Source organism: Peromyscus leucopus, chromosome 7 (assembly GCF_004664715.2).
Source record: "Peromyscus leucopus breed LL Stock chromosome 7, UCI_PerLeu_2.1, whole genome shotgun sequence".
NCBI classification, from domain to species: Eukaryota; Metazoa; Chordata; class Mammalia; order Rodentia; family Cricetidae; genus Peromyscus; species Peromyscus leucopus.
Window position 1 is genome coordinate 109113420 of NC_051069.1, and position 24434 is coordinate 109137853.

Sequence of the window (24434 nt, forward strand, 5' to 3'; positions counted from 1 at the left end):
CACAGGTGGAGCGACCTACAGGAGAAAAGAAAAAGGAAAAAACACACACAGCTCCTTTGTGGTTTTATTTTCAAAATTGCTCTCTAGTTAAAGTTTTAGCATATCCACTCTTCCAGCTTTACATTTGGGGAGAGGATGACGCTGGGGTTGAGGGTCCAGTTTCCATTGGTCCCTGGAGCTCTGGGTTTGAGTGCACTGTTCCCAAAGAGGCTCGATTTAGAGGAGCTGCCGTGCGTTTGATATTAATGCCTGCAAGTTAGTTTTTGAACTTCCGAAGTCAGGGGCTGACCACACTCTTCTGTATTCTTTCCCCCTCAGCCGGGAGAGAAGATGTTTACCGTGATGACCCGCCAGCCTTGTGAACAAGCAGGTAAGTGTCGCTCACTGGATGGCCAGCGTGACTCTGTCAGATCCCGGGAGAATCCCAGCTTTGGTTTGCAGCTCTTCATCCATGCCTCCTGTGAATGGCTGTTAATCATTGTTCCTAGACGCCGTGGCTCACCTAGGTTTCACCCTTGGCATTCTTCAGATAAAGTCATGCTTTCCACAAAGCCACACGAAACAAGGGCTAACACAAATGTTGGCTTAAATGGTTTTTCCTGTTTGTATAATCCATTATTTTGGCTCTTGTGGTTTCCTTACCTAGCTGTGTGTAAGGTGTGTGCTATGTATTGTTGACTTGGGGATGAAAACTGATCGAGTTGCCTCTGTTCTGGCACAGGGGCTTGCTACACCCTCCATTCTTTGGGGTCAGTGTTATGATAGGCTGCACAGAAATCCCTCCCCCTCCCGGTCTGTCTGTCTGTCCCCCCTCCCTCTCCTTCCCCCTCCCACACACTCCCAAGCCTGCCCAGCCTGGCTCCTTGGCTCCCCAGTACCTCCTCTCCAGGCTCAGGTAGGCACCTGCAATTAACAATGTTTGCCCAGCCCTAACTACTGCACAGCTCTGGGCTGTGTTTCTTCATGAATGAGACCCAGCCTCGTCTGCTCACTTTGTAATAAGCTTTTTTGCTGGGTAAGTGTTTGCTGAAGGTAATCATAGCTTTTCACTTGGAAAGTGCTGAAGCCCCAAGGATTCTGGAGGCCAGCCCATGGTTGTGGTCAGGAGAATGCTTACATTCCACACACCCCTCCCCTGGAAGAGGTTCCCTTAGCTATGCCCTAAACTGCTGATTCTCGACTTCCAAAAGGGCATGACTTGAGGACATAAAGACTAATTTATATGAAATATTTTGGAAAGAGCAGTTGTGCTACAGGAGATGGTTTTTATTGCATCGAACATTTCTCCCCAAATACATTGGAATTTTAACACACATACTGTAACAGTCCACATACAAGCTAATTGGTTACATTCTTTCCTACGGAAGATTAAACTTGGCAGATTAACTCTACTAGGTCTTGTTGGGGAAAAAAAATCCCTTAAACCCGTTACTGACACTGATGAGGTTTGAAAGTAGGAGTGAGTTCATCTCTGTGGATTCACTGGTTTCTGACTGGCTAGGTTTTATCCAGAGCACAGAGGAGTGATTCAGGACCCCTTCTGATGCTCTGAGGTTCAACGCCGCAGAGCAAGGCTCTCCTCCAGGTCTATGATGGGTGCCTCCATAATGAGTAACTTACCCATAAGTCACCTCACATTTGTGGATTAAGTGGGGTGGGTTTCCAGAAGTGCAGTTTGGTCAGGTGGTGGGCATGTTTGAGCTTTGGTAAATACCGACAAATTGTCTTCCATGGATACCATACCAGCTACACTCCCGACAAGGGAGAGGAGGAAGGGATTAGGTGGCCACCTTTGACATCAGGAAGTGTCTATGACTTGTCTATATTGACAAGCAGGAGTTCCCCACCCCCACCCCTGATCTCCAAGCCGCAAGCAAGGTAATGCAATTGGATATGGGCTGCAACTAATTTGATTAAGGTGGTGCATGCAGCCTTTGTTTTCTTCCAGGAAAACTCTAGAAATAAAGAGGAAGTAAATCATAGTCTGGGAATGTTCTGGAATAGGGCAGAATACACTCATGGCTGTTGAGGGGTGGGGTGGGGTGGTGGAATTGAATTGTAGCATCCTCATCCTGCACAGCAACCACGGGGCCACCTGAGGGACCAAACACTTGAAATATGACTGAGGAATTATTTATTTTAATTAATTTGCACTTAAGCAGCCAATTTCAAGAGAAATATTGATATTGTCTCATCTTCATCTTCTATAATTATATCATATTTCAGGCATTGGGCACTATTTGTATTTATGCCTTAGTATTCTACCAAGACTTTTTTTTTTTTGGCCCTGCAACTTGCTTTGCAAACCAGGTTGGCCTTGAACTCAGAGATTCACCTGCCTCTGCTTCCCAAGTACTAGGACTAAAGGTGTGCACCACCACTGCCCTATTATTTAGTCAAGGTTTGGTTTGTTTGTTTTCCTAAAATGCAGGGTCTCATGCAGCCCAGGCTGACTTTGAACTTTCTACATAGCTAAGGCTGGACTTGAACTACTGATTCTTCTGACGCTGAGCCCTCTGCTTTTGGAGTACTGTGATTATAGGCCTGTAGTTTCAAGCCCAGCCAACTTCAACGTTTTAATTAACTAGCTGTTATTTTTTTTTAAACTACATATAGTTGGTATAGAGAGAAATGGTTAGATTTTCATTATACTCCCAAGTTGGGTAGTCTCGCCTTCTGAACGCACATGTTTTAGGGTTGTGCATGCAATTCTTTCATCTTTGTTTGAGGCAGTACCTCCCTGTGTAGCCCTGGCTGCCCTGGAACTCTCTATGTTGACCAAGCAGGCCTTGAACTCACAGAGATCTCGCCTCTGCCTATTGAATGCTGGGTGCTACCAGGCCTGGCATGTATGCAATTATTAAGAATTACAGAATTCTCTAGGAGGCAGTGGTACATGCCTTTCATCCCAGAACTCGGGAGGCAGAGCCAAGTGGATCTCTGTGAGGCCAGCCTGGTCTACAGGGCGAGATCCAGGACAGGCACCAAAACTACATGGAGAAACCCTGTCTCAAAAAAACAAAACAAGCTGGGCGGTGGTGGCACACACCTTTAAACCCAGCACTCGGGAGGCAGAGGCAGGCGGATCTCTGTGAGTTCAAGGCCTGCCTGGTCTCCAAAGTGAGTTCCAGGAAAGGCACAAAGCTACATAGAGAAACCCTGTCTCAAAACAAAACAAAACGAGAGAGAGAGAGAGAGAGAGAGAGAGAGAGAGAGAGAGAGAGAGAGAATAACAGAATTCAAAAGGTGAATTGTACAGAAGAAGCTAGTTTGATTGATTTTCAAGTTTGCCCCCAAAGGATTTTGAAGGGCTTGGTGAGTTTTGACAAATACAGGCACCCCACACCCCATAGTCCTATGCACATGGAGAGCAGGTTCACCACTGCAGAAGTGCCCACGTTTCCCTCCCATGAGCCCCCTGCCCCAAACCTTCAGGAGACCACTCTTCCCTGTGTGTTCCTGGCTCGCTTTAAAGCTTTGTATAAATGAAATCATTTCCATTTGCTAAGATCCACAGTTCTAATTCCTTTCACTGAGATTAAGCAAAGGATCATATCATGTTTTAGTAGAAAATCCAGATTTTTTTTTTTTCCGAGACAGAGTTTCTCTGTGTAGCCCCAGGTGTCCTGGAACTAGCTCATTAGACAAGGCTGGTCTCGAACTCACAGAGATCCGCCTGCCTCTGCCTCCTGAGTGCTGGGATTAAAGGCGTGCGCCACCACTGCCCAATCGAAAACCCAGATTTTCAATCTGCATTTAAAATTTTCATTTTACATTTACATATTTATTTACCTGTAAGAGTGTGTGTGTGTGTGTGTGTGTGTGTGTGTGTGTGTGTGTGTGTGTGTCCGTGTCCTGTATATAGAGGTCAGAGAACAGCCTCTGAGTGTTGGAACTCAGGTCGCCATGCTTGGCTTCCCACTGCAGGCTTCAGGGCCCTCTCCCGGACTCCAGCCATCGTCACCTTGGTGGTCTTGCTTGTGAGCGTCGTGGTGCTTGTGACACTCACACTCATCCAGATCCATCACCCTCAGGTCCTCCCTCCGGGGCTGAAGGTAAGCCAGAGTGGGCCACAGCATCAGTCATCCTAAAACCATAACTTAAAGGGAAACTCTCTTTCCCTGCCTCCAGCTGGAGAAAGCAACATGAGACCCACGGAGAAGGTCTGAGGGTACTAGGCTTGTGATGTTCAGGGTGCAGACTGAGGAGTGACACTTTTTCCAGGGACCGGGTGGCCTTGCTTTGATTTCTACTACAGGATAAAAAGATAGAATGTGTACCCAAGAATTGCAGGTGTACAGTGCCTGCTCTTACCAGTCAATCAGTTTCTGGGAAGCATGCAGTCTGATCATGAGTGAACAGCAGGAGAGACACAGGCTCCTGGTTTTAAGGGTGTTGAGAAATCTCTTTGAGCCGTATTTGTGCCATTTCTCTTAGGTCTAAGACATGTGTATGGCTCCTCCAGTCCCATCAGGACTGTATGTAGGTCCAGTGACCTCTCTGAGTTCATCCCCAAATGGCCTGGTGCTTGATTGCTGGCCTTCACTCTGGGGAGATGGATGGTAGGTAGGGTAGGGGTGGGCCTTGAAATGAAGAGTGATGATTCAGGGAGCCCTGCAGTCATTTTGGGAATCCGTCAGCAAACATTTTATGTAATACCCCAAACAGTAATATTTTAGGCTCTGAAGGCCACTTAGTGTCTCTGCTGCATGCTGCTGTTAGGTTTGGGGATCATTAAAAATGTATGACGTCTTCTTAGCTGGAAGAGGCTCCATCAGGGAGCCAAGTCACTCAGCCGCGTTATCTGACTCTCCTTTAGTAGTTACACTTGCTCTCATTGTTTTCTCCATCTTTTGCCACCAGCAACTGCTCGAAGGTTGTATTTGGAGCAGACAGATTCAGAACATAAAGAAGTAATATTACCTGGGGTTCCATGAGCAGCCTTGCCTGGTATTTGGGTGGGTTGGAGTAAGATCTTTTCATTGTGGTGGTTTTTTGTTGGTTTGTTTGTTGAGACAGGGTCTCTTACATAGCCCTGGCTGTCCTAGAACTCACTATGTAGACCAGGCTGGCCTAGAACTCACAGAGTTCCACCTGTCTCTGCCTCCCTAGTGCTGGAATTAAAGGTATGGAATATTTTACTTAAGAATCTCAGTGGTTGCCAGGTGGTGGTGGCGCATACCTTTAATCCCAGCACTCGGGAGGCAAAGGCAGGCAAATATCTGTGGGTTCAAGGACAATCTGGTCTACAAAGTGAGTTCCAGGACAGTCAGAGTTGTTAACACAGAGAAACCATGTTTTGAAAAACAAAACAACAACAACAACAACAAAAATCTCGGTGGCCGAAGAGATAGTTCAGTGATAAAAAGGGCTTTGCTGCTCTTGCAGAGGACCTGAGCTCAGTTCCCAGAGCCCATGTTGAGCCACCTACAACCTCCTGTACCTTCGGGAGATCTGATGTCCTCTTCTGGCCTGCAGGGGTACCTGTACTTACACGCACATACCCACACACAGATATACACATATACATGTAATTAAAAATAAAATAAAGTGTTTAAAGGAAACCTCAGTCCTTATGAAGAATGTAAAGGGGAAAAGATGTTTAACCTGTGATGAGAGAAAAGCAAATGGTACTGCCCAAGGCATCAGCTGAGGCAAGAGAAGCTGTTTTTCCATGGTTTGGGTTCTGCCTTTTTCTACAAACGATGAAAAATCAGGACTGCAACAAAGATTATACCTTGTCTTCACACTTCTTATACTGCTGCTTGTTCGAGTGAGCACCACCTCACACAGGGCAATTTGTCTTTCTTAACCTCGTGCCAACCGCGGAGGTGGCAGTGCCAACACTGGCTGACCACCATTTTGCAAAGGGGCAGACATTTGTCTAGTGAGTCGCAAGACCGTAACTGAAATCAGCCCTCGCTTCCCACGGCTAGGCTCTCTTCCTGCTTCCCCTGCCCTGAATGGAGTCCAGGAGGAGAATCTCTGTGGGAGCTGTCCTGGTTTGCTTTCTGTTGCCATGATAACGAAACCATAACCAAGAGCAGCGTGCATGCGGGGAGGAGTGGTATTTCAGCTTACAGTCTATCCTAAAGGGAAATCAGGGAGGAGCTCAAGGCGGGACCCTGGAGGCAGGAATTGAAGCAGAAGCCGTGGAGGAGTGCTGCCCACTGACTGACATGCTCCCCGGGGTTTGCTCAGTTTGTTTCCTTACACCCCAGGACCATCTGCATAGGCTTAGCACCTTCCACAGTGGGCTGGGCCCTCGGACATCAAGAAAACAACCAAGAATCAAGAAAACGCTCGACAGACGTGCCCACAGACTAGTCGGTTCCTTCTTCTCAGATGGCGCCAGCTTGAGTCAAGTTGACAACCAATCCAACCAGTACAGGAGCACGGGGGGGGGGGGGGGGGGGCACCCTGATGCAGGAAGCCCTGTCGATATGGGGGATGTGGGGATGCGAGGGAAGACCGGGACCACCTTAGAATGCTGTAACTGTGGCCACATACCTGGGCCCACATTTCAAAAGGACCAGCTCTAACTGGACTTCGTGTTAGGATCTCTCCACAGGACATGCCTGCCCTGAGCCCTTGCTCCCTCTTCTAGAATGTGCTGTGGAGACTGGATCCTTAAGTCAGGGTCTCTTAACTGCTGGTCTGGGAGGTGGCCTCTAGGTAGCTGCTTGTAGGAGTTAGAGCTAAACTTCCTGTCAGCTAGTGACAGGGCGCTCTTGTGACATTGTCGGGTGGTTTGACAGAAAATGGCCCCCAGAGGGTGTGACACTCTTAGGAGCTGCGGCCTTGCTGGAGGAAGTGCGTCACTGTGGAGGTGGGCTTTGAGGTCTCGTACATGCTCAAACCACGCCCAGTGAGACAGATCACTTCCTGTTGCTTGCAAGCCAAGATATAAGACCACATGCCACCATGTCACACTATGGTGATAATAGACTAAGCCTCTGAAAATAGAAGCCACCCCAGTTATAGTTTCTCTATAAGAGTTGTCGTGGTCATGGTGTCTCTACAGCGATAGAAACCCTAACTGAGACAGACGTCGTGGTACAGTGTTCATTACTGTACTCATTACGCATGTGTTTGTGGTGATGCCGGTGCCAGCAAACCCACAGTGCTGCCAGCTGAGAAAAAGGACAGCGTGATGCATGCTGGCACTAACAGAGGGACTGTGGCTGGCTTGCGTAGTGTCACACTGTACTTTATATCCTTATGAAGCGTGTCATTACTATCAGCTGGCCTGGGGGGGTGGAGAGAGAGAGAGAGAGAGACAGAGAGACAGAGAGAGACAGAGAGAGCCTTTCAATTCTTTTGGAATGGCTGCTGGCCCTGGCCACAGTCGCAGGGCACAGGAAGTTGCCCGGTTTGGATGGTCCATTTTGCTTGAGTGGGCGGATGAAATGTGAGAAGAGACAGATGCTCTGGGCAGAAGCAGGGCAGATAACTGACAGCTGGCAGAGAGAGTCCCACCTGCAGCTTTGCTTAGGTTTGCGAGACCTCTGTGTTCTCCGTGACCTCTGTGTTTTCCGTGGTATGGCAGGGTAGGGCAGAGTGCTGCAGGGGTGTAGCTGAATGACTGTGAGGGCCCTATAGCTTTGCTGGTGTTTTGCGTCTGTGCAGCTGGCTGTGGGCTGAGGCACCAGCTTCGCCTGTGCCCCAAGTGTTTGCTGCCCCCAGGAAAGGGTATGAATGACACCTGCTCTTAAATCCAGCCTTGACTTGCCTGACCTTGACTGATGCAAGTTTAAGAGCAGAAGCATTAAAGAAAAACTCAATCAAGGGTCAGAAATGTCCCCAGGTCCTTGTGTGGCTGGTCTGACCTGCTTGGCAAGCTTGAGGAGTAAACATGATGTCCTCACTCTCATTTTTCACCCGGGCCCCCACCTGCCTTATCACCACAAAGTCCCAAATCTTCCCTTTGAGGGTTTTCTCACCCTCCCTCTCTCCCATTATGGCCATCCATGTTTGAGGTTTCTCTGTCTGTTCCCAGTGCCACTCCCTGTTTTAGCCACTGGTTGTCACCGTTGAAGAGGGTCCTGAAGAGTCTTAAGGGTTCAGGGATTGACTTTCCCTCAGAGCTGCTTGGGCCACAGCCTCATTAGTTAGCTGAGGAGGAGATCACAGCTTCTTGGTTCCCATGCCCATGTTCTACTGATGTTCTCTGAAGTACAGTCACTGAGCAGGCTGGGTGAAAGTCTCCCCACTAGCCCTCAGGGAGCCTTGCTCAGTCCCCTAGATTTCTGGTACCTTGTGGCCCATGCTATTCTGGTTTTGAGGCAGCAGGAAGTGTCTAAGTGGATCCTCCCGACACATGCTGGTTTACCTTGCCTGGAGCCAGCTTTGCTCCTGGGGTGTAGGCTGAAGGATCTTCTGTCCAACAAAGGCAGTATATCGATCACAGCACATTAGGCCTGTTGTTATTCCACGGTTGTCTCATCAAACTTGATTTCCTGGGACTCTAAAAGCCTGGGGACTCAGTACCGACGGGTCTGAGAGTTGCTGCGGCTTAATCCCCAGTCTGTTCTCATGTCAGAGAAGATGATTAATACTAGCCGTACGAAGGCAATAAGGCTTACTGATACGCCAGGTAAAGTTAGTTCTCTGCTCAGAAGTCTGTTACTGTGCCCTCCTCTGAGAGTGCTAGTAACAAATCTAAGATGGCTGACCTCACGACCTGTGACCTATCACCTCTGCTTCTGCTTTCAGCAGAAGATCAAGCAGTATTCAAATGCTGACCACGGGCTTCAGTGTGGAAGACTGTTCCAGCTAGGCTGTGGTAGTCCACGCCTTTCATCCTAGCACTTAGCAGGCAGAGGCAGATCTCTGAGTTGAGACTAGCCTAGCCTGGTCTACAGAGCAAGTTACAGGATAGCCAGGGCTACACAGAGAAACTGTCTTGAAAAAAAAACAAACAGAAAAACAAAACAAAGGAAGAAAGTTCTCTGTTCTTTGTTTGTTTGTTTGTGAGATAGGGTTTCTCTGTGTAGTCTTGGCTGGTCTGGAACTCACTCTGTAGACCAGGCTGCCTTCAAACTCACAATGATCGGCCTGCCTCCTGTCTCCTGAGTGCTGGAGTGGAGGGCATATATTGCCATGCCTTGAGAAACACACTGGATGTGTCATCAGAACCACATTCAAGCCATGCTTCTTTTTTGACAGCACACTGCCCATAAATAACCCATCACCTCCTAGTTGAGTTGAGAAAATATTTCCCTCCCACCCCCTTATCATCAGAGCATCCACAGTGGGTCCAGTGATTTAAGCAAATAATCCCTAAATATGGGTTAAAATATTTTTTCACTTTGCAAATGTGGGCACCTGGGGAGATGGCTGGGGGGTGGGGGTGGGGGGCATTGCTTGCACAAGAGTGAAGACTAGGTGGGGTGGCATCTGCCCCAGTTCTGGCCCTGGGAGGTGGAGATGGCCAGCTAGTCTTGGCAGTTGGTGAGTATCAGGTACAATGAGAAACCTTAGCCCAAAAGCCAAGGCGGAGCTGCTGGAGAGAGGGCTCAGCACTTCAGAGCACTGGCTGTTCTTCTTCCAAAGGGTTCTGTTCAGTCCCAGCACCCACATGGCAGCTCACAGCCATCTGTGACTCAGGGAATCTGATGCCCTCTTTTGACTTCCTGTGTGAACCATGTACCAGGCATGCACATGGTACACATAGACATACAGGCAAAACACCCATACACATAAAATAAAAGTAAGTAGATCTTAAAAAAATAAGGTGAAGAGTATTAGAGTAGACCCCCAATGTCAGCCTCTGGCTACCACATATGTTCACCATCCACATATGCACAGACACCACGTATGCCAATGAGGTGTCGGTGTTAGACGTGGAGCTGGGTCCTGTTCCCCCACCAGCAGGTGCTGGGGAGTCCAGGCACTGTTAGAAGCCCAGTACCAGTTGGAGTTACAAAGAGTGGATACTCTACCTTCCTTCCAATCTCATCCTAGGATCAGTCCTGAGGCGTCACACTCTGGGAAGGTTTGAAAACGGACTCGGGGAATGGCAGATGGCAGATTCCTCTCAGTTTCTACTCTTCCCCGCCCCCCCGTGGGTTGGCACCAGGCATGGCAGGGCCAATGACAGGGGTGGTGATCAGTTCCTCTGCAGGGGGAGGGGGAGAAATCGGGCTGATCCTCCAGAGGCCTTGGCCTCTTCAGTGCCTGGCTTCAGTTTCTACCTGCCCTTTAATCTCACTGGGAGTCTCTGCCTGGGACAGATCTGAACAAAGCCTGCCTTGTTTGCCACGGGAATGTCCTGTCAGGATCCCTATCAGATTCATCAGGCTGAAGGGCTGAGATTAAGGAGTTGTCCGAGAGCCAACACCACTGATTTTCTAGTTCAGTAGAATAGAGAGGTGTGACCCAGGAGCTGGGGCAGTTGCTCATGATAGAAGAGAACTGGAACGCTCCTGCAGGCCTAGACCAGAGAGGTGCTTATGTCAATCATTCTGTAGTTCACAAAGACATGATGGAACTATTCAAAGTGGTTTACTGAAGGGAGGATTCCATGGAGACTTGTTAAGGAAGACCATTAAACACATAAATCCTGTGTACAAATGTACAGTATAATCCCACGCTGATTTAGAAATGTAACTGGGGTGGAGAGATGGACTGGTTAAGAGCACTGGCTGCTCTTGCAGAGGACTTTGGTTCAGTTCCTAGCATCCACATGGTGGCTCACACTATCTGTAACTCCACCTTCAGGGGACCTGACACCCTTTTTTGGTCTCCATGGGCACTAGGAGTGCATGTGGTACACATACATGCAGGCAAATACTCATATAGAAGATAAAAATAATCTTTATATATATATACACACACACACACACTTATATATATATATATATATATACACACATATACACACACACACACATATATATATATACACACATACACACACACACACACACATATATATATATACATACACACACACACACACACACACACACACACACACACATATAAATAACTGTTGCTAGGTGGCACCCCCGTGCAGTCCTGGCACAGAGAAGGCTGAGGCAAGAGAGTTAAGAGCTTTTCTTTTTTTCTCTTTTGATTTTTTGAGACAGGGTTTCTCTGTGTAGCTTTGGAGCCTGTCCTGGAACTCACTCTGTAGCCTGGGCTGGGCTTGAACTCACAGAGATCCACCTGCCTCTGCCTCCTGAGTTCTGGGATCAAAGGTGTGTGCCACCAGCTCCCGGGGATGTGCAACAATCTTATCTCAGCCTCCCAGATATTGAGATTACAAGCATTGGCCACTACACTTAGCTGAGAGTAATCTTTTCATTTTTTATGTGTTTATTCTTCAGACACAGGGTCTCATGTAGCCCAGACTGGCCTCATACTTGCTGTGTAGCCAAGGATAACCTTGAACTCCTGACCTTCCTGTCTCAGCTTTCCTAGCTGATGAGATTACGGACAATACTACCATACTCAGCAATTATGTCCTTTTAAAACAAGCAGCCACTTAACACTGGGCATATGGTTTCCTGTTTACCTCTGCAGTAAGTCACCTGAGATGAGGGAACCCCAGGAGGTTAACTACCTCCCAGCCTTGTGAGACTGGAGAACCCGGTTAGAGCATCCTGTCTGGGACCCAGCTTCATCTTCTCCCATAGGTCAAGAAAAGCTAGACTAAAAGTCAAGGAATAGGAGGAAGGGTGCCCCCTGAAGCCCCCTGGGTGCCCCCAGCTGACTCTGGCCTTGGGCCAGCATCCCTAGTTCCACACCTAACATGCATTGATTCTTTGGTTGTTGATTGCTTCAGTATACTCTGGCAGCATTTTCACTTGTTACACAGAGCTGAACATTATTGCTTTTTGTTTATTTTTTCTTTTTTTTTTTTTTTTTTTTTTTTTTTGGTTGTTTATCTCCACAGTAAGCCTGGACATTCACTGAGACCCAGTGTTATCCCTGGGTCTGGATGGAGCCGGGATCTGGGTGCTCACTTACTGTTTACCAGCTCCTTCACATTTGCTTCTCAATCATCTACATATTAGAATTACCTGGGGAGGAGTTACTGTGCCTATTCTTAGAAATACGAACTTAATTGGTCTGGTGTGGAGCCTCAGCACTGGGCATTTTAAGCTCCCCCCTCCCCAGGGGAGTCCCAAGCATGACCAAGACTGAGAGCCTACCTACCTCATCTCACCCCTTCCCCAGAGTCCAGGGAGCTGCAGCTGATTTGGAGACAAATAGTTCTCTCATCTTGATCTGCCCCTACCTAAATGAAGATGTGCATTAATATGGCCAGGGTTCTCTGTAGGTGGAAGTTTCCTGTCCCAACCACCTGCTCCCCATCCTGGCAGCTGCTTCCCAAGTACTTGGCTCCGAGTCTTAATATTACTTATAAATGCTCAGGCTTGTTACTATCTAGCGCTTATGCTTAAATTAACACATAATTCTTATCTATGTTTAGCCATGTGGCTTGGTAACTTTTCTCAGTGCAGCATTCTCATCTTGCTTCCTCTGTGTCTGGCTGGTGACTCCTGACGCCACCCTTCCTCTTCCCAGAATTCTCCTAGTCTGCTCATCCCACCTATACTTCCTGCCTGGCTACTGGCCAATCAGCATTTTATTAAACCAAGTCTAGTGACAAATCTTTACAGTGTACAGGAGAGTCATTCCACAGCAGCTCCCCTTTCTGTTATTTTGCTAAATGGACATAGTGCCAAGCTGCCTTCAACATACATCTGTGCTCATAGGTGAGCACAGCTCTCAGTCCTTCTCTGGGAAGCTTCTTTCTGTGGTGGACAGCTATTAATACAGAGGTCCACAGCTGGTCAGAGTGCAGAGGATGAGTAACCACAGAGTACTCAGCCCTAAATGAGACATCTGTATCAAACCCATTCCCAACATAGCTCGGGAAACATTGCAGAAGAGGGGGTGGAAGACTGTAAGAGCCAGAGCCGGGCGGAGTGCTGCAGAGAAATGGTGTCTGTCGTCTGGGCACATCAGAGCATTGCACTCACGAGCTCACTGTGGCTGCGGCTGCGGCTGCCAGCACATGCCACGTACAAGCCGGTCAGCATCCACCATAGATGAAAAGAAGGCTCCAGGGGCTCCACCCTAGCTGAGGAGCTATGGGCAGGTGACCACTGCAGGGAAGAGAGGGTCAGTTTTCTTAGGTGAGTGGCCCCTGGCAGGAAGCCTGTGGTGCAGTAGCTGGCCTTATACCTACACACAAGGTTGACACTGGACTCGGTGGGCTATGAAAAGACAGAATTACGGGGCGGGGGCATAATGGGAAAGAGCTGGAGAGGGAATTGGGAGTTGATATGACCAAAATAATTTCATGTGTGTATGAAATTCTCCAAGAATAAGTTAATTGACATCTGAGTGCTCATCTCAGTGGTCCACAGTGAGATGAGCACTTGGAAGGGCCCAGCCTGTTTCCAACTCTTTTCCTCTTCCCTTCAGTATGGAATTGTGCTGGATGCTGGTTCTTCCAGAACCACTGTCTACGTGTATCAGTGGCCAGCAGAAAAGGAGAATAACACTGGAGTGGTCAGCCAAACCTTCAAATGCAATGTGAAAGGTAAGGGGGGCAGGGAGGCCTGGGCTGGGGTCAGGAGAGCCTGAAGTACCGTGTGCTGCCCATCTGTGGAGCCAGCTTGGTTTAGTCCCTTCCATCCCAGCCCTCCACCTTGGGGGGATGTGAGGGGCAGTGAATGGGCTGAGATTTCCCCGCTGCAGCATTCTCCTAGGTGATGATGGGAATCATGAAACTTGTGTGTGAGAAATGAAGGGCCTGCTCCATGCGGTGAGAGCAGCAAGCAAGGGTTCAGCATTTTCTTGTGCAAATTTCCCAGCTCCCAGTTTGCACAGGATGATGTGAGAAAGCCAGGTGGTACGTGCTTGTAGAGTAGGCAGTGCTGTGGGAGAGGAATACACACAGCACATATACCAAGACAGACAGACAACACACACACACACACACACACACACACACACACAAGATTGCTGGGAACCAGGCCATTCAGGGTGGCTTTCCCATAGCAGCCAGAGCTACAGACACTTAAGTGGAGACCACCAACAGAGGCAGGGGTTGATACCCACTGAGGCTGCCCTGAGGGTCTAGTCCTCTGGGATGTGCTTGGGTTCACCATCCCTGTGGCTGGCCACCACTCTGAGAAAATAGAAACCCACATTAGTGCTGGAGAAGCCACGTGTCCTCGAGGGTGTGACAGCTGCCAAACTTCTAGGATGTCATTTCAGCTGGAGTTTGCGGCCTCTGATCCCTCAAGAGTATATATGGATTCCTGAGGCAACGTCAATCAAAAGAAGGATGGTTCATTTCTGGGTGTTCTGAGGGTTCTGTGAATCCATCTTGGGCCTTAGTCACAGACAGCATCCAGACTGCCAAGAGCTCCTTCCACCAAGGGGCAGCTAGTGTGCGAGTGCAGAGGCGTGCACGCATACATGACTATGGCGGCCGGAGGACTCCTCTGCTACCATCCACCTAGGGTTTTTAATTTTTCTTTTTTTCTTTTCTTCTCTTCCTCTATCTTTCTTTCCCTTCCTTCCTTTCTCTTCCTTCCTTCCTCCCTCCCTCCCTCTCTTTCCAGTCTTTCTTTCTTTCTTTTTTTTTTTTGAGGTAGGATCTCTCATGGAGTCCAGTGTCATCCTTGTGTGTAGGTATAGGGCCATCTACTGCACCACAAGCATCCTGCCAGGGGCCACTCTCCTAAGTCGTCCCCCCCCCACGCTGGGATTACAAGCACATACCATCACACTCAGCTTTTTACTTGAGTTCTGGAGGACAGAACTCAGGTGCTTGTGTTTACATTGCAAGTACTTTATCACAAACCATCTCCCCATCCCCTGACTTTTTATTTAAAAGTCTTTTTTACTGTTGTTTGTTCTAAGGAAAGCTAGTGAGTTCTGACTGCTTGCTCTTCAGGATCTGGAATCTCCAGCTATGAGAAGAATCCCCAAGATGCCCCCAAGGCCTTTGAGGAATGCATGTTAAAGGTCAAGGAACAGGTCCCGGAGCACCTCCATGGATCCACCCGCATTTACCTGGGAGCCACAGCTGGGATGCGCTTGCTGAGGTAAGGACTAAAGGCACAAAGCAGCCCATGTGACCAAAAGAGCCAAGCATGTCACTCTGTTTCTGGGAGCAAGTCCAAGAGAAAAAAGCCCATATTCTGCTGTAAGTTTAGGCTTTGATGGCTGGGAAACTTTGAGCCATTATTTTCACAGCAAGAAAGAAACACTTCTAAAATTGGGTTCCTTCTCCGTGGGGATTTTACCAAGAAGTCTAGAAAAGGTCAGATTGGCATGACATCGGATCACTGGGTATCCTGTACTTCCTTGGAGAATAGTTATTGTTTTTGGCATGGGTAAACAGTCAGTTAAATTCTGTGGTAAGCTCAGCCCTTAGCCACGTAGGCTCTGCCCTGTGCAGAATGTTCCAGAGACCTTTGTAAGATAATGCAATGTCTACTCCTCACCCAGGGCAAAGCCTTTGGAGTTTTTATGGAACAAACATCTCATTCCATCCACTCTGTTCCTGCTGAGCCTGTAGAACATGACATTGATCCTAGGGACATATAATATTTGTGTGTGTGAATATATATATATATGTATATATATATATGTATATATATATGTATATATATATACATACATACACACACACACACAGTGTCTTTGTTTTGTTAAGATAGAGTTTCACACTGTTGTCCATGTTAGTCTGCAACTTACTATGTAGCCTAGGCTGTCCTTGAACTTATAGCCATCCTCCTGCCTCTGCAAATTATAGGTCACCATGAGTCACCATGCCAAGTTTAATGTCTTTTTTGTTTTTGTTTTGTTTTGTTTTCTTGTGGTGGGCATTGAACCCAGGACCTCGCACATGCTAGGCAAGTGCTCTACCAGTGAGCTACATCTCCAGCTGTCTCCATTTCTTCATTGTAGTAGTACTTTGACCTTGAAATAGAAATCGAATTTTTAAAATAACTCCAGAAAAAAAATGGAAATGTAATCTGTCCAGGGTACAAGCTGCTCAGGGTGTTGGAAGTAAGGTCCCCTGCTCATGATCCCAGCAGGAGAAAGGACCAGGCAAGCCTGGCACTTTAACACCAACACGTAAAGAACCCCAGAGCATCTGCTGCTGGGTAGGACCTTCTGGATGTTTCTTTATCCTTACCATTGCCTAAAGCAACCAGGCCTTTTCCTCCTTCCCTCACTGAGCAACCAAGCACCCAGCTTCCTTTCCCACTAACAAAGGGAGAGTTGCCTCCATGTGAACTTTCTCTAGAGCAGCGGTTCTCAACCTTCCTAAAGCTGCGATACAGTTCTTCATGTTGTGGTGACCCCAACCATAAAGTTATTTTCGTTGCTACTTCCTAACTGTAATTTTCTACTGTTATGAATTGTAATGTAAATATCTGATATGTGACCCATGTGAAAGGGTTATTTGACCCCCACAGGGTCACGACCCACAGGTTGAAAACCACTGCTCTGTAGGGTAACATGGCAGAAAGGAACTATGATGACATTGTGCCTGGGTAACCTGGTGGTACTCTGCTGTCAGGCCTCTGAGGGTCACATGCTGGTGTTTTTCTGTCCAGGGACATGAAGAACTCATGTCCCTTCCTGGTGAAACTCTTTCAAGGAATCCAAAGGCTGAGCCTTTCCCTTCCCCTTCCATCCTAAGCTCATGGTTTTTGTTTTGTTTTGTTTTTTGGATAAATGAGGCTCCTTTCTATGGTGCTCCCAGAGACTGTAGGTCACTGCTGTGCCCTCTCCGGTCTTACGTCCTCCACTGACCTGAGCCAGAGCAAAACAGATAAGAAGTCTTTCTAGTTGCCTACCTCCTGGCGGAAGGACCAGCTAGGGGCGGGGGAGGGCAATGACAAACAGGGCTTCCACCAGAAGCTATTCTCCTACCTGGCAGTCCTGCAGGTAGCCAAGTGCACCCCACCTCCCAGCCACCCTGGGAGAGCTATCTACCGAATGGGCTGGGAGTTGACGGGAAACCCACCCTGCCTCGGTGCTCAGTCTCTTGTGTTCTGTGCCTTGCATAGGTTGCAGAATGAGACAGCAGCTCATGAAGTCCTTGAGAGCATCCAAAGCTACTTCAAGTCCCAGCCTTTTGATTTTAGGGGTGCTCAAATCATTTCTGGGCAAGAGGAAGGGGTGTATGGATGGATTACAGCCAACTATATAATGGGAAATTTCCTGGAGGTGTGTGGAAAGAAATGCATGGTTTCTTATCTCACCATTTATCCCATCCCTGTGGGTGATAGCGGAGGTGGAGGTCCTTGCTCAGGGGCATTCCTTTCATGTAATGCAATGGGGAAGCACTCAGGGACAACAGCTCAGGAAGGCATTTACATACTGGACCAAATGTGTGGACGAGGCGAGAAGTCGCATCACTTTGCTGGTTCATAAGAAATTTGGGAGGGATCTACATTGAACCCTGGGCTTTGGATGTTTAGAAGGGTAGCTTGAGGATGACCCTTCTAGGAGCCTCATAATCACCTGGAGATTAGAGTCCTCAATCTTTGTCTAGAATCCCCAGGGAGGAGTCTTCATTGTGTCCCTGGCCTCCTTACTGTCCCCTCCCTGCAGAGGACATAGAGACCACATCCCAGACTAGACTTTTGATTCCCCCACAAGTATATTTTGAATTTTCAAATTAATTGGCAAGATTAATCTTTGGGAAATCTCATGAGACTCCACCCTGAAAGGCCATAGATGCAGTAACAGGGAACACATTTCCCTGCAGGTGTGTGGGGCAGCACACAACCAGGCCCTCCATGTGACACACAGCTCGTGAGCTGCATGCATTTGTGTTACTGATTTAGCTTATGATCCTCACATATGAGGAGAGCACCAGCCCTGAGTGCCGCCACCCTTCCTAGCAGCAGGACTTGGAACTTGGGTGGAGAGCCCCGGCGAGTGGAGATGGTGTCTTCGCCTTTTCTTCTCACTTCTTTCCCACCATGCAGAGGAACCTGTGGCACATGTGGGTTCACCCACATGGAGTAGACACCACAGGAGCCTTGGATTTGGGAGGCGCCTCCACCCAGATATCCTTTGTGTCAGAAGAAAAGATGGAGCCGAATGCCAGTGACACGGTGCAGGTGTCCTTATATGGCTACACGTACACACTCTACACACACAGTTTCCAGTGTTATGGCCGGAACGAAGCAGAGAAGAAGTTCCTGGCGATTCTTCTGCAGGTACTGAGTGGGAGGGTCCGAGCCAGGGAAGGAGGGTCTGCCTGGAGTGTCCATCCTCACTCCAGTCTGCAGAGTGGATAGAAATAACTTCATAGTCTCATGTGATCCTGGGTCTCTTCTCCCTCCCTCTCTTCCTGTCTCCCTTTCCTCCTCTGTTGGATTAACCACTTCCAGCAAATGTGAGTGAGAAAAACTAGGGAGGAGTGGACGTCAGTGATAGCTCGGTTGGGGAAATGCCTGGTGTGAAATCGTAAGGACAGGCGTTGGATTCCCTGGACAGGCATGGCCGGGTGTGCTGGTGCACATCTTTAATCCCAGCGCTTATGAAGTAGAGGCAGGAGAATCTCTGTGAGTTCAAGGCTAGTCCAATCTACATAGTGAGCTCCAGGCCAGCCAAGGCTACATAATGAGAAAAGGCCAGCATGGTGATGTGTACTGTAATGTGGGTGCTCTCAGGCAGAGGCAGGCAGATCCCTGGGTCTTGCTGCCCAGCCAGTCTGTCCTACTGGGCCAGTTCCAGACCCGTGAGAGAACCTGTTTCAAAAAGCAAGGTGTGGGGTGGAAAGGTGGCTCCACAGTTAGGAGGATCGGCTGCTCTGCCAGAAGACAGGAGTTCGGCTCCTACCACCCACACGGTGGTCACAACAACCCACAGTTCCAGTTCCAAGGGGTCTGACACTCTTCTGGCTTCTGTGGGCACCCAGATGCTCACATGTGCATGTGTACATATGCATACAAACATACACACACAAAATAAATACTTAAAAAGGCTAGGTGGAGAGGCACATACTTTTGATCCGAGCATTCATGAGGCAGAGGCAGGTGGATCTCTGTGAATTTGAGGCCAGCCTGGTCTACAGAGTGACTCCAAGTAAATCAGGGTCACATAGTGAGATCCTTTCTCAAAATAATAAACAATAATAATAATAATAATAATAAACAACTTACTAAAAGAAATGAAAACCAAGTGGATGGCACTGGAGGAATAACACCTAACATTGACCTCTGGCCTCCACAGGTGTGTGCACATATGCACCTGTGAGACTGCACACACACACACACACACACACACACACACACACACACACACACACACCAGGTCCTTATGCTTGAGCAGCAAACACTTTAGTGACTGAGCCATCCATCTCCCTGCCCTCCCAAATTGTTTTAAAATAAATCTTTATGATTTTTATTATCAGTCAATGTTTGATTCACCTGCCTGTGTTATACGTGTATATACCAGGTAATCTGAGAAGGTTCTTAGGATTCCCACTCTCTGGCAGCAGTGTGCACTGTGTGATGGTGGCTCTCAGCCTCTCTTTTGGCATTGCAGGGTAGTGGTGGGGAGAATCTTCCAGAAGGAAACTGTTCTGTCTCACACTTCCCTGTCGTCCCTCCAGAGCTCACCCACTGGAACCAATATCAGCAACCCCTGCTACCCTCGGGGTTACAGCACCACCTTCGACTTGGGCCACGTGTTCGGCAGCCTGTGCACTGAGAAGCAGAGGCCCAAGAGCTACAGCCCCAGTGACAGGGTCACCTTCACGGGAACTGGAGACCCATGGCTGTGCAGGGAGAGAGTGGCTTCTGTGTTTGACTTCAAAGCTTGCCAGGAGCAAGATGCTTGTTCCTTTGATGGCGTTTACCAGCCCAAGGTTCAAGGACCATTTGTGGTGAGACCAAAGGCCAGTTGTCATGTGGGGGGCCTCTGCACCCACGGGGAGTCCCCCTCCCTCCCCTTCCTTCCTCTGCCCTGCCGTCTTTGTTCCCTCCCCGATAGCTCCCTAGCACACTCTGTCCTCTCCCAGGCGTTCGCAGGGTTCTACTACACGGCCAGTGCACTGAACCTCTCTGGAAGCTTCTCCCTTCCCTCCTTCAACAGCAGCAGCTGGGAGTTCTGCAGACGCACTTGGATGGAGGTCAGTATCAGAAAAGAGAGAGTGAGTGAGCATCAGGGCAAACAGTGCAGCAGAACGTGTGGCGTGTGTGTGTGCGTGTGTGCGTGTGTGTGTGTGCGTGTGTGTGTGCGTGAGTGCGTGTGTGCGTGTGTGCGTGAGTGTGTGTGTGCGTGTGTGGTGCGTGTGTGCGTGAGTGTGTGTGCGTGTGTGCGTGTGTGTGCGTGCGTGTGTGTGTGCGTGCGTGAGTGTGTGGTGTGTGCGTATGTGTGTGCGTGTGTGTGCGCGCGTGTGCGTGTGTGTGTGTGCAGTGTGTGTGCGTGTGTGCTGTGCGTGTGTGTGCGTGAGTGCGTGTGTGCGTGTGTGTGTGTACCGTGTGTGTGCGTGTGTGCTGTGTGCGTGTGTGTGCGTGTGTGTGTGTGCGTGTGTGTGTGTGTGTGTGCGTGTGTGTGTGTGTGTGGTGTGTGTGTGTGGCGTGTGTGTGGGGTGGTGCGTGGTGTGTGCGTGTGTGTGCGTGTGTGTGTGGTGTGTGTGTGTAACATGTATGGGTTGCTGCATATGTTTTATGGATGTGTGTTTGTGTTTTTTTTCTTTATGTATATGCATGTGATTACTCCTCTAGAGGTGGTGGGACCTGAGAGGATGGAGCTGATTAATCAGGTGGACTAGCCAACTTTATTCAGAGCATCAGAATAATTTGTACTCCGAGGCTTAGGAAGAGTCACCTGAGTAGTGTACAATCACAAAGACAAGCCACGTGTGGCAAAAACATGTTTTTCCATAGAGGCATGTAAATAAATAACAGCAGCCAGTTGTGATGAATAACATGAAGTGAACTCACTCCTATCCCCTACACCTGGCGGGGAGCACGAAAACACGTGCCAAGAACAATTCTGTGTTCTGAAGACACTGAGGCCATAAGACTCTTGTCTGGTTTTCTCGGAGTCTCCTTACAAGCACTCAGAATTCCCTCCACACGACTCCATTCTTGGACCGTGTTCTGAAATGCATCTATGAATGTATGTGTGATACATAGGTGAGCACGTGTGTACATATGCGTGTATGTGTGATACATAAGTGAACATGTGTGTACATATGCGTGTATGTGTATAGATGTGATACATAGGTGAGCATGTGTGTACATATGCATGTATGTGTGTATGTGTGATACATAGGTGAGCATGTGTGTACATATACGTGTATGTGTGTAGATGTGATACATAGGTGAACATGTGTGTACATATGCATGTATGTGTGTATGTGTGATACATAGGTGAGCACGTTTGTACATATGTGTGTATGTGTGTAGATGTGATACATAGGTGAACATGTGTACATATGCGTGTATGTGTGTAGATGTGATATAGGTGAGCATGTGTGTACATATGCATGTGTGTAGATGTGATACATAGGTGAGCATGTGTGTACATATGCGTGTATGTGTGTATGTGTGATACATAGGTGAGCATGTGTGTACATATGCATGTATGTGTGTAGATGTGTTACATAGGTGAGCATGTGTGTACATATGTGTGTATGTGTGTAGATGTGTTACATAGGTGAGCATGTGTGTACATATGCATGTATGTGTGTATATGTGCATATTGTGTGTCAAGGTTAGCATGGGCTATATATGAGACCCTATCTGAAAATAAAAAATGGAAGAGAACAGCGCGGTAGGTTGAAGCTGCACGTGGTGTAAATAATCTCCGTGACCTTTGGATTATGGGCAACACTGGGTCCATATTTCAGTTCTTGTGCAATCCTGTTATTTGTCATTCCCATGGAATTCCCAGCGACGGGTTCCGAAACACTGCTGTCACCCTCCGGTGCTCCCACATGCACACTTTGGGATTCACCTGCCTGCTGCCCTCTCAGGTGTCTCTACCTCTTTCCAGCTCCCGTCCCTGCTTCCCAGGTTTGACGAGGTGTATGCCCGGTCCTACTGCTTCTCAGCCCACTACATCTACCACCTGTTGGTGAACGGATACAAATTCACGGAGGAGACTTGGCCTCAGATACACTTTGAGAAGGAAGTAAGTCAAAGCACAAACACTTTCCCTTTTCCCTTGTCACAGAAAGGTTTATATGCCTGGATGTAGAAGAGAGGTCAAAGGTTAAAGGATGACCTAATCTTGCTGGTCACCTGTGAACACCCCAGGAAAAGAAGTGAAAGAACTTAATATGTAGCCCTGGCTGGTCTGGAAACTATGTAGCCCTGGCTGGCCTGGAACTTATGTAGCCCTGGCTGGCCTGGAGCTTACTATGTAAGTACCAGGATTAAAGATGTACATCTCCACTCCTGGCTTATAATTTGTTTTATAACAGAATATTTAAGTGCTCTCTGTTATACAAAAGACAATGTAAAATACAGCATTGAGGGCATGAGGGGCTCACATTAGCGCCTTCTCATTAAATAAGAATTTTCTCTTTAAAGGAACCTGAGGTCACTGTGTTTACAGACAAAACTTAGGTTTGGGGAGGGCCTTCTTGTCTCAGTAATAGAATGATGGTAATTGGCAGATGATAGATGATAGGTAGATTATATGGATGATAGGTAGATTAGATGGATGATAGATTGGATGGGTGGATGGATAGTAAAATGGTAGGTGATAGATGATACAGATAGATGAAAGGTAACGGGACAGAGGTGGACAAATACATTAGACACATGGTACATAGATGATAATAGCGAGATAGCTGGACAGATGTTGCCTAGTGACTAAGATGTTTAGGAAGTGGAAGGACAGCTGTTTCAGGCAGGACTTGCCGTGTGAATCTGTCTGGCCACAACTGTGTTCCCCAGTTCCAATAGGATGTTCTCAGTTCAGTAATAGAGTAAAGCCTGCAGGATGTCTGCAGCCATTCTGTCCAGCTCCAGCTTTGCAAAATTGGATTAATCCAATCAATATCCCGAATTAAGCCTGGGACTGTCTATTTTCATGTAAGTTAAATTGAGTCATCTAAAAAAAAAAAAAAAGTACGAGGATGTCTGGAGGTATGGACTGTTGGAGGCCTGTGTGCTGAGTCCTTTCCCAGCAAGTGCAACCATCTGCCAAGCACATTCTAGAACGGAGATCTCTGCACTGAGGAGACATTCCGGTTTAAATTTCCTTCCGGGGACTGGCCAGATGGCTCAGTTGCTAAAGGCACTTGCCAGTGAGCTCTATGACCTGAGTCAGTCCTCAAACACATATTGGGGAAAACAACTGACTCCTGCAGGTTATTGTCTGACCTCCACACAGGTGCTGTTTCATTGTTTCACGTATGTTCACACACACACACACACACACACACACACACACAGAGTAAATTTTTAAAATTTTACTTTTCTTTAATAAAAAAATTCACTCTTGGCCAAGTGGTTATCTATTTACAGTTTAGTTTTTTGAGACAGGATCTCCCTATGTAACCTTGGCTAGCCTGGAACTCATATAGACCAGGCTGGCCTTGAACTCCTAGAGATCAGCCAGTCTCTGCCCCCTGAGTGCTGGGATGCTGCCACACAGGGCATGGTGTGTGTGTGTGTGTATGAGAGATGAGAGAGAGAGAGAGAGAGAGAGAGAGAGAGAGAGAGAGAGAGAGAGAGAGAAAGAGAAAGAGAGAGAGATGGGTGATAAGAATGTTACATATAAGAATGTAAACAGCCAGGTAGTGTGGGCACAGCCTTTAATCCTAGCACTCAGGGAGGCAGAGGCAGATCTCTGTGAGTTCTACAAAGTGAGTTCCAGGACAGCTGTGACTACACAGAGAAATCCTGTCTTGATAAAAAAAAAGAGAGAGAGAGAAGAAGAGAAGAGAAAGAAAGAAAGAAAGAAAGAAAGAAAGAAAGAAAGAAAGAAAGAAAGAAAGAAAGAAAGAAAGAAAGAAAGAGGAACATACCGGATTTTCTACACAGCACTGAATACATTTTAAAGACAACAGTCAAATAAGAATAGAAATAGACCCAGGAGATACTACAAAAATATAGAAAGCAAGAATGAACAATTTTTAGGAAAAAAAAGTAACACTCAAGAAAAAAGAAGAGCCAGGTATTAATGCCTGTGAGCCTGTGAGCCTGTGAAACTGTGAGCCTGTGAGTCTATGAGCCTGTGAGCCTGTGAGTCTATGAGCCTGTGAGCCTGTGAGCCTGGGACTTGGAAAGTGGAGGAAGGAAGATCTAGAGTTCAAGGCCAGCCTGAACTACATGAGACGCTGTATCAGAAAAAAGAAGAAGAGGAGGAGAGGAGGAGAAGAAGAAGTAGTAGTAGTAGTTTTTAGGAGATGTCTCAGTCTTTGTTAAGTGCTTGTCACACACACACACACACACACACACACACAC

The 24434-nt window shown here is 47.8% G+C and overlaps 1 protein-coding gene across 2 annotated transcripts in view; it reads left to right on the forward strand.

Moving 5' to 3' along the window:
- Entpd3 (ectonucleoside triphosphate diphosphohydrolase 3) overlaps window positions 1–24434 on the forward strand; it is a 28949-nt gene that overhangs the window by 600 nt on the left and 3915 nt on the right. For both annotated transcript variants that reach the window (XM_028854712.2, XM_028854713.2), the window contains exons 2-10: window positions 319–370; window positions 3928–4055; window positions 13444–13561; window positions 14927–15077; window positions 17058–17217; window positions 17985–18218; window positions 19619–19891; window positions 20027–20137; window positions 22012–22149. In XM_028854712.2, coding sequence (XP_028710545.1) covers window positions 331–370; window positions 3928–4055; window positions 13444–13561; window positions 14927–15077; window positions 17058–17217; window positions 17985–18218; window positions 19619–19891; window positions 20027–20137; window positions 22012–22149 — 1353 coding nt within the window. In that variant the 5' untranslated portion in view covers window positions 319–330. The remainder of the gene's footprint in view (window positions 1–318; window positions 371–3927; window positions 4056–13443; window positions 13562–14926; window positions 15078–17057; window positions 17218–17984; window positions 18219–19618; window positions 19892–20026; window positions 20138–22011; window positions 22150–24434) is intronic.